Genomic DNA, 12015 nt, shown 5'->3' with positions numbered 1-12015 from the left:
GAAACAGAAATTTGTTCTTCGAATTATAACAATTCAATATATGATTTAATACCTAAATCTAATCCAAATGAGCTCAAATTTGAAACATAACCTCCAAATATCATCAGGAACAAACCCCAATCATCAATTTGTCAAAACAACAATAAATCTAATGAACCAATTTTGCAATTAAGAAAAAGAAGAAGAAGAGACCCTAAACAATAGTATAAAATAAAGCTTCATAACAACTCACCATTGTAAAACATCATAAACTACATCAAAATATATTCACAACCACCATACAAAATCATTGTCACCCGAAGAAGAAGAAGAAAACGAAGGAGGAGAAGAAAGGGGAGAAAGAGGCCTGAAGTTGTTTAAAAAGTGGGTACAAGTTAAAACTTTTTTAAAAAGTAGGCACAAGTTAAATGGGATGACCAAGTAGGGCGCCCGTACAATTTTTACAAGCTTGACTGGCATACCACTGATATAAAAAGTCAAAACTGCCTTTAGGGGGCATGACCCTGCTTAATCAAAATTCAAAAAAACCCTTTCAACCACTCAGCTAAACTTTCTTTCCGTTTATTCTTAAAAATTTTATTAAATTAAATCATTCCCTGGACACCACCACCACAAGCTAAAAGCCATGTAAATTAATCCAATTATCTTCAACCTGGGTTAGGCTTGCTTGCGTTATTTCATAACCACTATTCATTGTTATTTCATAAATACTATTTATAGTGTAGTAAGGGTTGAGGATTTACCCCCTAAAACAGCCAATAATTTGAGCATGGCATTCAATTTTTCAACATACCAACCCAAAATAAAATACCTCAATGCATCATATAATATAATACTGAAAAATAACTCACTTTCAGAGTGCCCCTTTTCTTCTCAGCAGCAACAGCAAGTCCAAAAGCTATTACATCAAACACAAAAACCACAACCAGTAACAGTGTTGAAGCCATCTTCCTATTGCCAACTTTATCTTTTTCCTCTGTGCAACCAAAATCAACCTCAAAGAGAAATATATTTATTGGCTAATGAAGACCAAGAAGACCAAGACTTGACTTAAAAAAAGAATGGGCCCCATTTTATTTTTCTTTTACTCGCTTAAACGAACTTAAACACCACGTAAAATGAAGGCCAATTATAATAATCAAAACTTGGAGAATATTTGGCCCATCTTTATTTCATTTCTATGTATCTTGCTGTTATTACTGTTTCTTAGACTTTTCCACTACTACATATCTTTTATCTATACTGTTGTTTGCTTTGAGCCGAGAATCTATTGTAAACAACTTCTTTACCTGCACAAGATAAAGTAAGACTGCGTACTTTCGACCCTTCATAGACTCCACTTGTGGGATTACACTAGGTATATTGTTTATGTTGTTGTTGTTTATTTCTTTCGTCCTCTCTTCTTTGCTCTTTTGGACCTAAGGCTTGTATCAGAGAGCACATGGGACTAACGAGGTATTGGGACTGATCCAAGAGCCTATGGCCATGTATAATCTCATTGAGATAACAGATGTTTTGTCTCACTGGAGGGATAACGAAGAAATAAGTGTATAGAAATTACTCCTAAGGAAATAAAAAGCTACACCCTTCAAGATGATGAAGAACTCCAACATCAAGCCAAGCATATGAACATGGAGCCATGGACTTGGGTATTCGCAAGATTAGTCCAACTTACTAATGTTGAAGTTGGTAACAACAACAACAACAAAAACAAACCCAGTGAAATCACACACGCTGGGTCTGGGGAGGGTAATGTGTACACAGACCTTACCCCAACCTTACGAAGGAAGAGAGGTTGTTTCCGAAAAGTTAGTAACCTTGCCTTTAAGGAAAGCCCTATACTTGGAAATAAACTAGAAACAGAAAACTGCCAATGAGTAAAGTACACAAAATAAGTAATGGAAATCAACCAGAAAAAGATAAGTAAAGTCAAGGAAATTCCATGCTATTCTAATTGTTCCAGCAGAAAATATGAACCAGAAACAGCAGAATCAGAGAAGTCCAAGAAAACCAAGATCGTAATGAATATGCTAGCACAGAATGGAAAATGGCAGCAGGAATAGTAGAATCAATCTGTCTCTAAGGTGGACATCACAGTTTTTCCTCATCAGGCCCCAGCAAAACATTGTATAATAGAACTTACAAGTAGCACACAAATACCTATCTAAATCTATATCCCTACTCAACAATTTTGGATAATGATGAAGGATGCACATAAGTCACAACACATAATTAGAATCACTAACTCAGTTGAAGCAAATCACCAACCGATCAGGGTTATGTATAGCACATAACCAACATCACATTTTCATAATTGCACACATCATGGTCAGCGAAAAGTTTTGTGAGTGTAAAACCAATGTCTCCTTCTCCTCAATTGGTTCACTTGAACGCGTTCATCCTTATGCCACCATCCATTCTAGGAGGAATGGATCCTTCATCTGCCTTGGAGTAGCTGACATAGAAAAGCTCAGAGACAATGCCTGTGAAAACAATAAAAGCAGCGCCAGCACCAAAGACTCCCTTCCTCAAAACCTCACAGGACGGAGGATGTTGTGTCAAGTAAGTCCTATACTTTGTATGGTAGGCATTCCTAACGGAACCCGCCAGTAAGCACACTTCAGCAATAAAGAAGGTGACCCTGAAAGGTCCAGAAACAAATATGTTCAGAGAGATAAATTTGATTCTCACATATTAGACAAGATTCTTACACACCAGCGAAATTATTTATTTCCCTACTCCGACTAGCAAACACCAAAATGCAGCTCATGAACCATGTTTAAGGAGAAACATACCAGCAGGTGATAAATAAAAGAATAGCCCATGCTCTTGACTTTCCTGGTCGCAGCGCCCTCCCACAACATAAACATCGGCTTGCCAACATTATGATTAGCTGACTAGCCAAAAGGAATAAGAATGAACCCACACCTAAGCCAGTTGCAATATCTGATTCATACACACAGTAATTATACTCTGCATCTTTCCTGATAGTTGCCTGAAAAAAGAACCCAAAAAGTTAATTTTATTATAAAATTACTAACAATATATGCTACAAAGATTAAATAACCTTATAGACAAAAGAGTTGTGTCAGAAATGTCTTCGTATTAAACTAAACATAAGCGATTAGCACACATTTTGATTTCTATCAATCACGTCTTCTCACTGCTCGGAGATCTCCTAAAGTTTCCTCTTAGGCCACCATCTCAAAGAGTCAACCAAACAACCTCCTTAGATTAGCTGAGTTATGCATATATCTAGCACTCCTTCTGAGATAGGATCAACCGATTAACTTAATCCAAGAAGCTGGATGTGAAATTATCTCGGGTCACAGTTACAATTCTGTTCACGTGCTTATATTTTTTATTTTATTTTTGACATGGTAAATTTTTATTCATAAACAGCACTAAGAATTTGCTGGAATTATGTACATTGTGCCAAAAGTGTGAAGACAAAAGCATATCCCTATCAAATCTACAGGGATTCTAAGGGCTCTAAAATAGATTCAGCTTTATTTGCAAGTTCCATTCTACACCAAAGTAAAACAAGAAAATTCTGTTGAATTTATCCTCTGGATATGACTGTGCTTATCTTCAAAGCATTTCAAGTTCCTCTCTTTACAAACTGTCCGCCAGATAAAAATGTGACTGTGCTCATAATGCTTCTAGATTTAAATATTTTATTGACATAATCAAAGGCATCAAAGTCACCAACACCTTCATTCGGGTTACAATATTGACATGATATCATGACAAGCTTCAGCATATGCAGTTCTTTTTCCAATAAGTAAACCTCAGCATATACATAACAACAACAAACGAGCTAGTTGCCGGAAAAATATTTGTTCTAAACTTAATTTCCTCCATAAAGTTTTCGGCTTTTCACATTTTCATTGGCACTTACTGTTGAAAAATGCAAGGACTCATTTTTGTGTTAAGGTACATAATATTAACTATGATGCAATAAAAGAAAAAACGATGCTCGATGAACATACATCTGAAGACTATTATCCTAGTATATTCTAAAGTGAGCAAGAATTACTGGTACAACGTGCACTAGAAATCGAACAAGCTGTCATCTCTAATTTCTTAATCCTCATATTGGTCTGACTCATCCAAAGAAATTTCAATTTGGTCAGAAATTGAAATATTAATTTAACACAATTGTTCCAATTACGGAACAATGGACCGACCCTGGGTTCTCAAAATGTACTGAGAATGCACCAATATACCCAAAGTTTTATGTAAACCGATCTATGGTGAATATTTAAACATGCACTATCTCAGAGCTAGAGTACCTTTTGTTAAGAAGAAGTACTATAAAGAGTAAAGAGTTTTAGGATAGAAGAAGTAAGATACAATATATGTACTGCAAGCTTAACTCCCATAAAAAGTATGCCGGTGAAGTGATATTGGAACGGAACGTGGCACTTAATACAGACAATGTAGATATGTCTGCTCAATCTTCAAGCAGGTTGGCACAATACATGAATATGTAGCACAAAGGATTAAAATAGAGTGTTCTGGAACAAAGAGAAACCTAGCCAAGTGAAAGGCTAGGTATCAAGAACAGTTACGAGATCAGCAACGTTATAAATGTGTGGTCGTACAAGATTGGACAAAATTAGAAATGATCACATTGGATGGTGGTTGCAAGTAACATACACAGAGTAGAAGAGAAGGTTATATGATTTAGTCATATCCTATATAGACCTCCAAATGCATCAATCTATAGGCGTGACACTAAATTTATGGTACTAAAAAGGAAAGAGGTAGATCTTAGATCACATGCATGGGAAGTTGTCTAGTAATCAACGCAGACTTGGTGAGGAATAAAACATAATGAAAGCAAGGATCCATATAAACAATACTGGTCAGACTAAACCTTAGTTCTTGTCGTTATGCTTACACTAGATCCAGGTAGGGATAAGTGTATACGGGTAAGTGTAAATTAGAAAACCTTCAGCTGTAGAACACCTCAATTTGCCTTGAAGACATTACTTACTAGCAAACAAAATGAGACCAAGCATAGCGGAATACATAGAGGACTTATATAGCCAAACCCAAGAAGTTTGGATTGCATTGTATTTAATCCATTGATTGATAAACATGGTAAAAGTTCTTATTTATAAGTCTTCTGATAAAAATAAGACTATAATTTGGTAGATTATCTAATGTTATCTTGTTCTCCTTTTCTCTGTGTGCTTTAAATTTTTGGAGCTAACCTAACACAAGTATAAATCACTAGAGATGGCAATATAAGAATCAATTCAGCTTGCTTGCCAAATCCACCATCATCTATATACCGGATCAATCTAGTCATGCACATCCGCAAATAACAAAACAACCTCAAACGAGGTGAACAGACTTTACACAGTATTACAGCCTTTTTCATACTCTCATCAACATTGTTCCTCTGTCCCAGATTTTGTATCAGGGGTGGAGCCAAAAGGTAAGTTACAGGTTCCCAGTAGCTTTAGTCCGAATGTTGTATTCGTATTAAGAAATTCACTAAATATTTACAAAAAATAAATTTAGAACCCAGTTACTATCACCTAATATCATTATCCTAAAATTTAGAACCCATAAAGTATAATCCTGGATCCACCTTTGTTTTCTATGCATAAATACACACACACTAATATATACTGGCAGGGGGTGTAATGGACAACAACAAGCAGAAGCATGTACTAGGCCAGTAATTGTTTCTAGAGGGGCATGATCCTGCTTGTTCAAAATTCAAAAGAACCCCTTCAACCTCTCTGCTAAACTTTCTTTCCATTTTTTTTTTAAATTTATTAAATCAACTTCTGGGTCCTTCCCTGGACATCAACTCAAAAGTAGAAACTATGTATCCAACTATCCTCAACCTGGGTTAGGCTTGCTTGTGCTATTTCATAACGACTGCTCATATTGTAACCCTAAAATAGCTAGTAACAATTTGAGCATGGAGTTCAATTTACTAACTCAAAATACAAAGACTCCCAATACAATATACATATAATATGATAGTGAAAGCTAAATAAGAACTCACAGTGGCTCTTCTCTGCTCAGCAGCAACAGCAAGTCCAAAAGCAATCAGATCAAACACAAAAACCACTACCAGCAACAGCGTTGATGCCATCTTCCGATTACCAACTTTATTTCTTTCTTTCTTTTTTTTTCCCTCTCTGCAACCAAAATAGCTTAACTTTTTTATTACTATATAAAAGAATGTTAGATAAAGTGGGAGTATTTGAACTAATGGGGTACTTGTTGAGTAAGTAAAGCTATGTAAAGGAGACTTCTACGAAGATGTCCAAATTACTTTATTCTTTTTTCTGCTTTGTATACTCTGCTAAGCTTTGCTGATTCTTCAGGCTCGTTTGGTACGAGGATAAAGGAATAACTAATTTCGGAATTAAATTTGATATGAATTAATTCCATATTTGGTTGGTATAAAATTCTAGTATACTAATTTTGAGATTAGTTATTCCGGAATTGTAGTATTTTTTATATTCGTGAAAGGATGGGATAACTAATCATGAATAACTTATTTCCAGCCAAACAACCCCTTATAGTACTACTTTTTATTTTTATATTTCTCTACTCTTTCTAGCATGCTATACACTAGGAAAAAGCGGTATATAGAGCTTTGCAGCAATATTCCTTCCCATGCTAAATAGGGGTGTGCATTCGAATCGGTTTATCGATAAATCGAATCGATTATTTGTTATCGAAATCGAAATCGAAAAAATCGAAACCTTATTGAAACGATAACGATAAGCATATGTACAAATCGATAATCGATAAGTAATTATCGATAAGGGTCAAAATCGAATCGATAAATCGAATGCACACCCCTAGACTGTAGACACTTGTTAAATGAGTAATTACCTATTTGTGTAGTTTAATATAAAATACAGAATATANAACACAAATTATCAATAACAGTCAAGTGTCCCATTCACAACTTCAAGTAAGTGAAATTTACCCTTTTACATTCTTTTATAAAAATTTCAATAGTGACTTAAGCAATTAAGTTAATAAGTAGGGTGCGAACATTTGTAAGTATAGCATGAATGGGTCCTAGACTACCCGGACAATAGCATAATTAGTAGCTACGTACGGACTCTCGTCACCTCGTGCGTACGTAGCCCCCATAATTAGGAGCACATATTAATCAATTTACCGATGGGGTTAATTCCTTCTTACAAGGTTAGAAAAGAGACTTACCTCGTCTTAAAGCCTACTTTCCGGTCCAAGATTGTGCTCAAACCCTCAATTCGATGCCGAACAATCCACAACTAATCAAATGGTATATAAATTAATCAATACATGTTAGAAAGTTAGTATTCCAACTATTAAAGTGGTTACTAGGGGTGTGCATTCGAATCGGTTTATCGATAAATCGAATCGATTATTTGTTACCGAAATCGAAATCGAAATCGAAAAAATCGAAACCTTATTGAAACGATAACGATAAGCATATGTACAAATCGATAATCGATAAGTAGTTAACGATAGGGGGTCGGAAAACTAACGGGAACTACCGAACTAAAAGGGGTACGTAAAGGTGCACACCCCTAGACTGTAGATACTTGTTAAATGAGTAATTACCTATTTGTGTAGATTAATATAACATACAGAATATATATATATATATTCCGCTACTATTTTGAAAGCGGCTATACAATATTATTTTTCCTATTCTATACCCTTTCCTTTACCCTAAGTCCCTTACCCTATTATTTCCTCTACCACATTTAAGGAATGATCATATTTAAAGATCAAGGGAATGAAGTTCAAATTACTGGAAAACAGAATTAGCCGTGATGATATGTTTTGTTTTGTTTCATTTTTTTTATACCGTTGGAGTATTGGTGGCATATATTTGATCCCTTACTTTAGTTTTGTTGCATGTGCTTGTTGACACAATTTTTATATTATAAATGGTGTTCGTCTTGTTTTAGCTTCTTTTTGTCCATATTAGTTAGACGCATTTATAGCGATATACTTTCCGTGGAATCCCGCAAATTTTCTTATTGGTGTAATCGATAACCGAATCGATAGGCCCCCAAAATCGATAAATCGAAATCGAAAAAATCGAAACCTTATTAAAACGATAACGATAAGCATATGTACAAATCGATAATCGATATGTAATTATCGATAAGGGTCAAAATCGAATCGATAAATCGAATGCACACCCCTAATGCTAAACCAGCTATAGGATTTAGGTTATTCCGTAATTTGACCAAATGATATCAAGTTAGTTAACTTTTCTTATGAGATTATAAATTAGTATTTGTTATAAAAAATTCTCTATAATTTTTGTTGGTAAAATACATTATATTACTTAAATGTGATTAAATTAAAGAAATATGTGTGCAAACACATGGCATGTATTTAATAATATCGTATGATCATTAAATGAGAATAAATTTTCACCATCCTTACAAATTTAGTTGTAGAAAGTTACTGTTTTCGTTTTTGAATAAAGTGGTCACGGTTCCGGTGAAGGAAAAGTAAAGTGGTCACGTGTGTCCCACCGGGTGCAAAGAAGCGTCCAACTAATCTTGGTTTCTTTTTAGCCCGTTTGAATTGGCTTGTTTTAAGTATTTTTAAGTTAAAATAGCTTTTAAGCCATTTCGTACTGTTTGAATAAAATAAAAAAGTACTTTTACGCACTTATTTTTAAGCTAAAATGACAAAAACAAACCAAAAACAAAAAGTTAGAATTCCTAACTTATGGCTTAAAAGCTATTTTAACTTAAAAGTCACTTAAAACAAGCCCATCCAAACGGGCTCTTGTCTTGTTTTCTAATTTTAGAGGCATGAGACTACACCCCTTTGACATCTTTCAAAATTTTATTAGCTTAATCTTTGCAAAAGTTTTTGAATTTTTATAAAGAAAAATATTGGAGAATTATTAAAGAATATACATGATTGGCCTATAAGGTCGTTTATATGTTATGCCGTTCATATTGAAGGTCTAATTAGGGGCGGATCTATAATTTAATGATTGCGGGTGCTATTTTTTTAATGCAAACCAATTATTAGTGAAGGAGACTGAACTATAGTGTATGTTTAATCGTTACGCTGGAGTTCTAGTGTACTTATGCTGGAACTCCATCATATTATGCTGGAGTTCCAGCATACTTATTCTGGAATTCCAGTATAATATGCTGGAACTCCAGCATAATATACTGGAGTATTTTCCGGGTTTTGAACAGTATTTTCGCTCAGATTTATCTTTATATAAAAAGTGTCTAAATTTCGATTACTTTTGAAATTAGGCTATTTTTGAACGACCAATTGTAAATCTGGCAATTTTTAAAATTTACCCCTAAACAATGGGTCATAACTCAACCCGCTCAACTTGACCCATGTTTTAGAACCATGCTCATCTTGCATAAAAAAGGCTTTTACCTTAAAATGTGTAAGTTGAAAAAAAATATTGCGGGTGGGGGTAGGGTTGGGGGTTGAGACGGGTAGCTGGTGCAGAAAAACGAAAAAACATAAAACATAAAATTGAAAATAAAAAAAGAAAGTAAAAAAAAATAAATATTTTAAGGATAAAATAGTAAAGATCTTGGTCAAACTTAAAGTGCTTATAAGCTAAAAATTCTGGGTGTGACCAACCTATGGCTTTGGCTTATTTTTGACTTATAAGCACTTGGCTTATAAGCACTTTCAACTTTACCAAACGCGTAGATAAGCCGAAAAGTGCTTATAAACTAGTTTGACCAACTTATAAGCTTCGTGTGACGACCCGACCCGTCGTCTCATGTGTTACTACTCCGTTTCCCCCATTTTATGCTTCTTCATGTTTCGTTATCGGTATGTGGTTTGTTAGAGTTGATTTGGATTGGTTTGGATAAGAAATGAGACACTTAGTCTCTTTAAGGAAGGCTTAAGTTGGAAAAGTCAACCGGACGCTGACTTATGAGTTATAGGGCTCAGATGTAATTTTCGGTGATTCGGTTAGCTTCGGGGGATGATTTGTGGCATAGGAGTGCGATCGGAATTGATTTTTGGAGGTCCGGTGTAGAATTACGCTTGAATTGGCGAAGTTAGTATTTTGGCGAATTCCGGTTGGCAGGTGAGATTTTGATCCGAAGGTCGGAATAGAATTCCGAGAGCTGCTGTAGCTTCGACATGTGATTTGTGATGTGTGTGCAAAATTTCAGGTCATTCGGACGTCGTTTGGTTAGGTTTTTGATCGAATGCGTGTTTCGGAAGTTCTTGAAGAACTTAGGCTTTAATCCGATGTGAATTGATGATTTCAGTGTTGTTAGGCGTGTTTTGATGATTGGAACAAGTTCGTATGATGTTTTGGGGTAGGTTGGTATTTTTGGTTGAGGTCCCGGGGGCCTCGGGGTGATTTCGGGTGATCAAACGGAAGAAAATTTGACTTGGAGTGTTGCAGATTTTCAGCAGCTGTTGCAGGCATAATTTTGCCTTCGCGTTCGCATGGCATAGGTCGCGTTCGCGTAGGCCTGTTTCTGTTGGTCATCACGTTCGCGGGTGGGACCCCGCGTTCGCGTAGGAGGAGTCTGGGGGCCCAGCTTGGTTTATTCATCGCGTTCACGATGGTGATGTCGCGTTCGCGTAAGAGGGCCTGGGAGTGCATCGCGTTCGCGTCTGGTGCTACGCGTTCGCGTAGAGTAAAAATTGGTCTGTGGAAATTTTGTTCATCGCGAACGCGAGAGGACCCTCGCGTTCGCATAGAAGGAACTGGGCATCACAGAAGGGTTAATTAAGGACATTTCATCTGCGACCCATTTGATATTTCCTCCATTTTTGAACCACCTCAAGAGCTTTTTGGTAGGACTTGAAGAGGATTTTGACGGGAATCGATTGGAGGTAAGTCTCGTGACCTAGAAACGCTATTTATTTGAAGAATCAACCTTTAATTCATGGAAATTGGAGTAAAAAAATTGGAAGAGCTAGGGCTTGAGTTTTTATATTTCAAATTGGGATTTGATAGGTCATTTGAGCTCGGATTTGGGAGTTCTTGGTATGTACGGACTCATGGCGAGACAAGGAATCCGGTAATGTAAGTTTCATAATTTTTCGAGAAGCGGTCCCGGGGCTCGGGTTTTGCTAGTTTCGAGATTTTTGATATATTTCGATTGTTTTCGATTGGGCATCGTTCCCTTGGCATATTGTGATGTATTCGCTCTGATTTTGGTTAGATTCGACGCGCGTGGAGGCCGGTTCGAGGGGCAAGGGCGTCGCGGGCTAGAGATTTCGCCGGTTCGAGGTGAGTAATGATTGTAAATGATATCCTGAGGGTTTGAAACCCCGGATTTGCACCCATAGTGCTATATTGAGGTGACTTGCACGCCGGATAGAGAGCGTGGGGTAGAGCACCGTTGGGGATTGTGACTTGGTCCGTCCCGGTTGTTGATTTACCGCGTATTTCGCTATGACTTGTTGTTTTTCACTATGACTTGGGCTTATTGCCATATTTGAGGCTTATTACCGACTGTTTGAACTCCCTATGAGCTATCATCACTGTTTTTACTCACTATTTGAAATATTATTTGAACTCAGTCCAATGTCATTACACTGTTTCATGAACTCAGCTATATTTTTACTCAACCTTGAGTTTTAACTGATATTTGAACTACTGTTTGAGCTGAGCATTATTGTTTCTTTACTAATGCCCGAGGGGCTTATGATTATTTTTGGACTGATTGAGGCCGAGGGCCATATGTGAGGATATGCTGAGTGATGTGAGGAGGCTTTCAGGCCTCGAGTGTATTGTGAGGAGGCTTTCAGGCCTCATGTTGATATGTGCAGGCTTTCAGGCCTTATGATGATATAGCGCTTGGGCTGTAGGAGCCCCTCCGGAGTCTGCACACCCACAGTGAGCGCGGGTACCCATTTAGAATTGGGCAGTGGTAACAATGACACTGTCATACGTGTTTTGGTCAGGTAACAATGGCTGACCAGTCAGGTAACAATGGCTGACCAGTGGTAACAATGGCACTGAAACACGCATTGGGTCAGGTAACAATGGCTGACCGG

General features: G+C 36.7%; 1 protein-coding gene across 1 annotated transcript; it reads right to left on the bottom strand.

Annotated features, from left to right (window-relative positions):
• Positions 1 to 1996: 1996 nt before the first annotated feature.
• Positions 1997 to 6257, bottom strand: LOC109212419. Its single transcript, XM_019376061.1, has 3 exons — positions 6032 to 6257; positions 2796 to 2995; positions 1997 to 2641 (listed from the first exon to the last, which is right to left on the bottom strand). Exons 1-3 carry the CDS (start codon positions 6119 to 6121, stop codon positions 2383 to 2385), a joined length of 549 nt encoding a protein of 182 aa, XP_019231606.1. The 5' UTR covers positions 6122 to 6257; the 3' UTR covers positions 1997 to 2382.
• Between the last annotated feature and the right edge of the window lie 5758 nt (positions 6258 to 12015).

The sequence above is a fragment of the Nicotiana attenuata genome, unplaced genomic scaffold (assembly GCF_001879085.1).
Source record: "Nicotiana attenuata strain UT unplaced genomic scaffold, NIATTr2, whole genome shotgun sequence".
In the NCBI taxonomy this organism is placed as follows: Eukaryota; Viridiplantae; Streptophyta; class Magnoliopsida; order Solanales; family Solanaceae; genus Nicotiana; species Nicotiana attenuata.
This window is presented reverse-complemented; position numbering and strand designations above follow the sequence as displayed.

What these genes read in the sequence shown, in the direction of transcription:
- LOC109212419 (XM_019376061.1), bottom strand. Translation starts at nt 6,121, where the DNA reads ATGGCATCAACGCTGTTGCTGGTAGTGGTTTTTGTGTTTGATCTGATT. An exon ending in CTGAGCAGAGAAGAGCCACT is followed by an intron (nt 2,996 to 6,031) that starts GTGAGTTCTTAT and finishes TTCTTTTTTCAG; the next exon opens with GCAACTATCAGGAAAGATGC. An exon ending in CTTTTATTTATCACCTGCTG is followed by an intron (nt 2,642 to 2,795) that starts GTATGTTTCTCC and finishes TGGACCTTTCAG; the next exon opens with GGTCACCTTCTTTATTGCTG.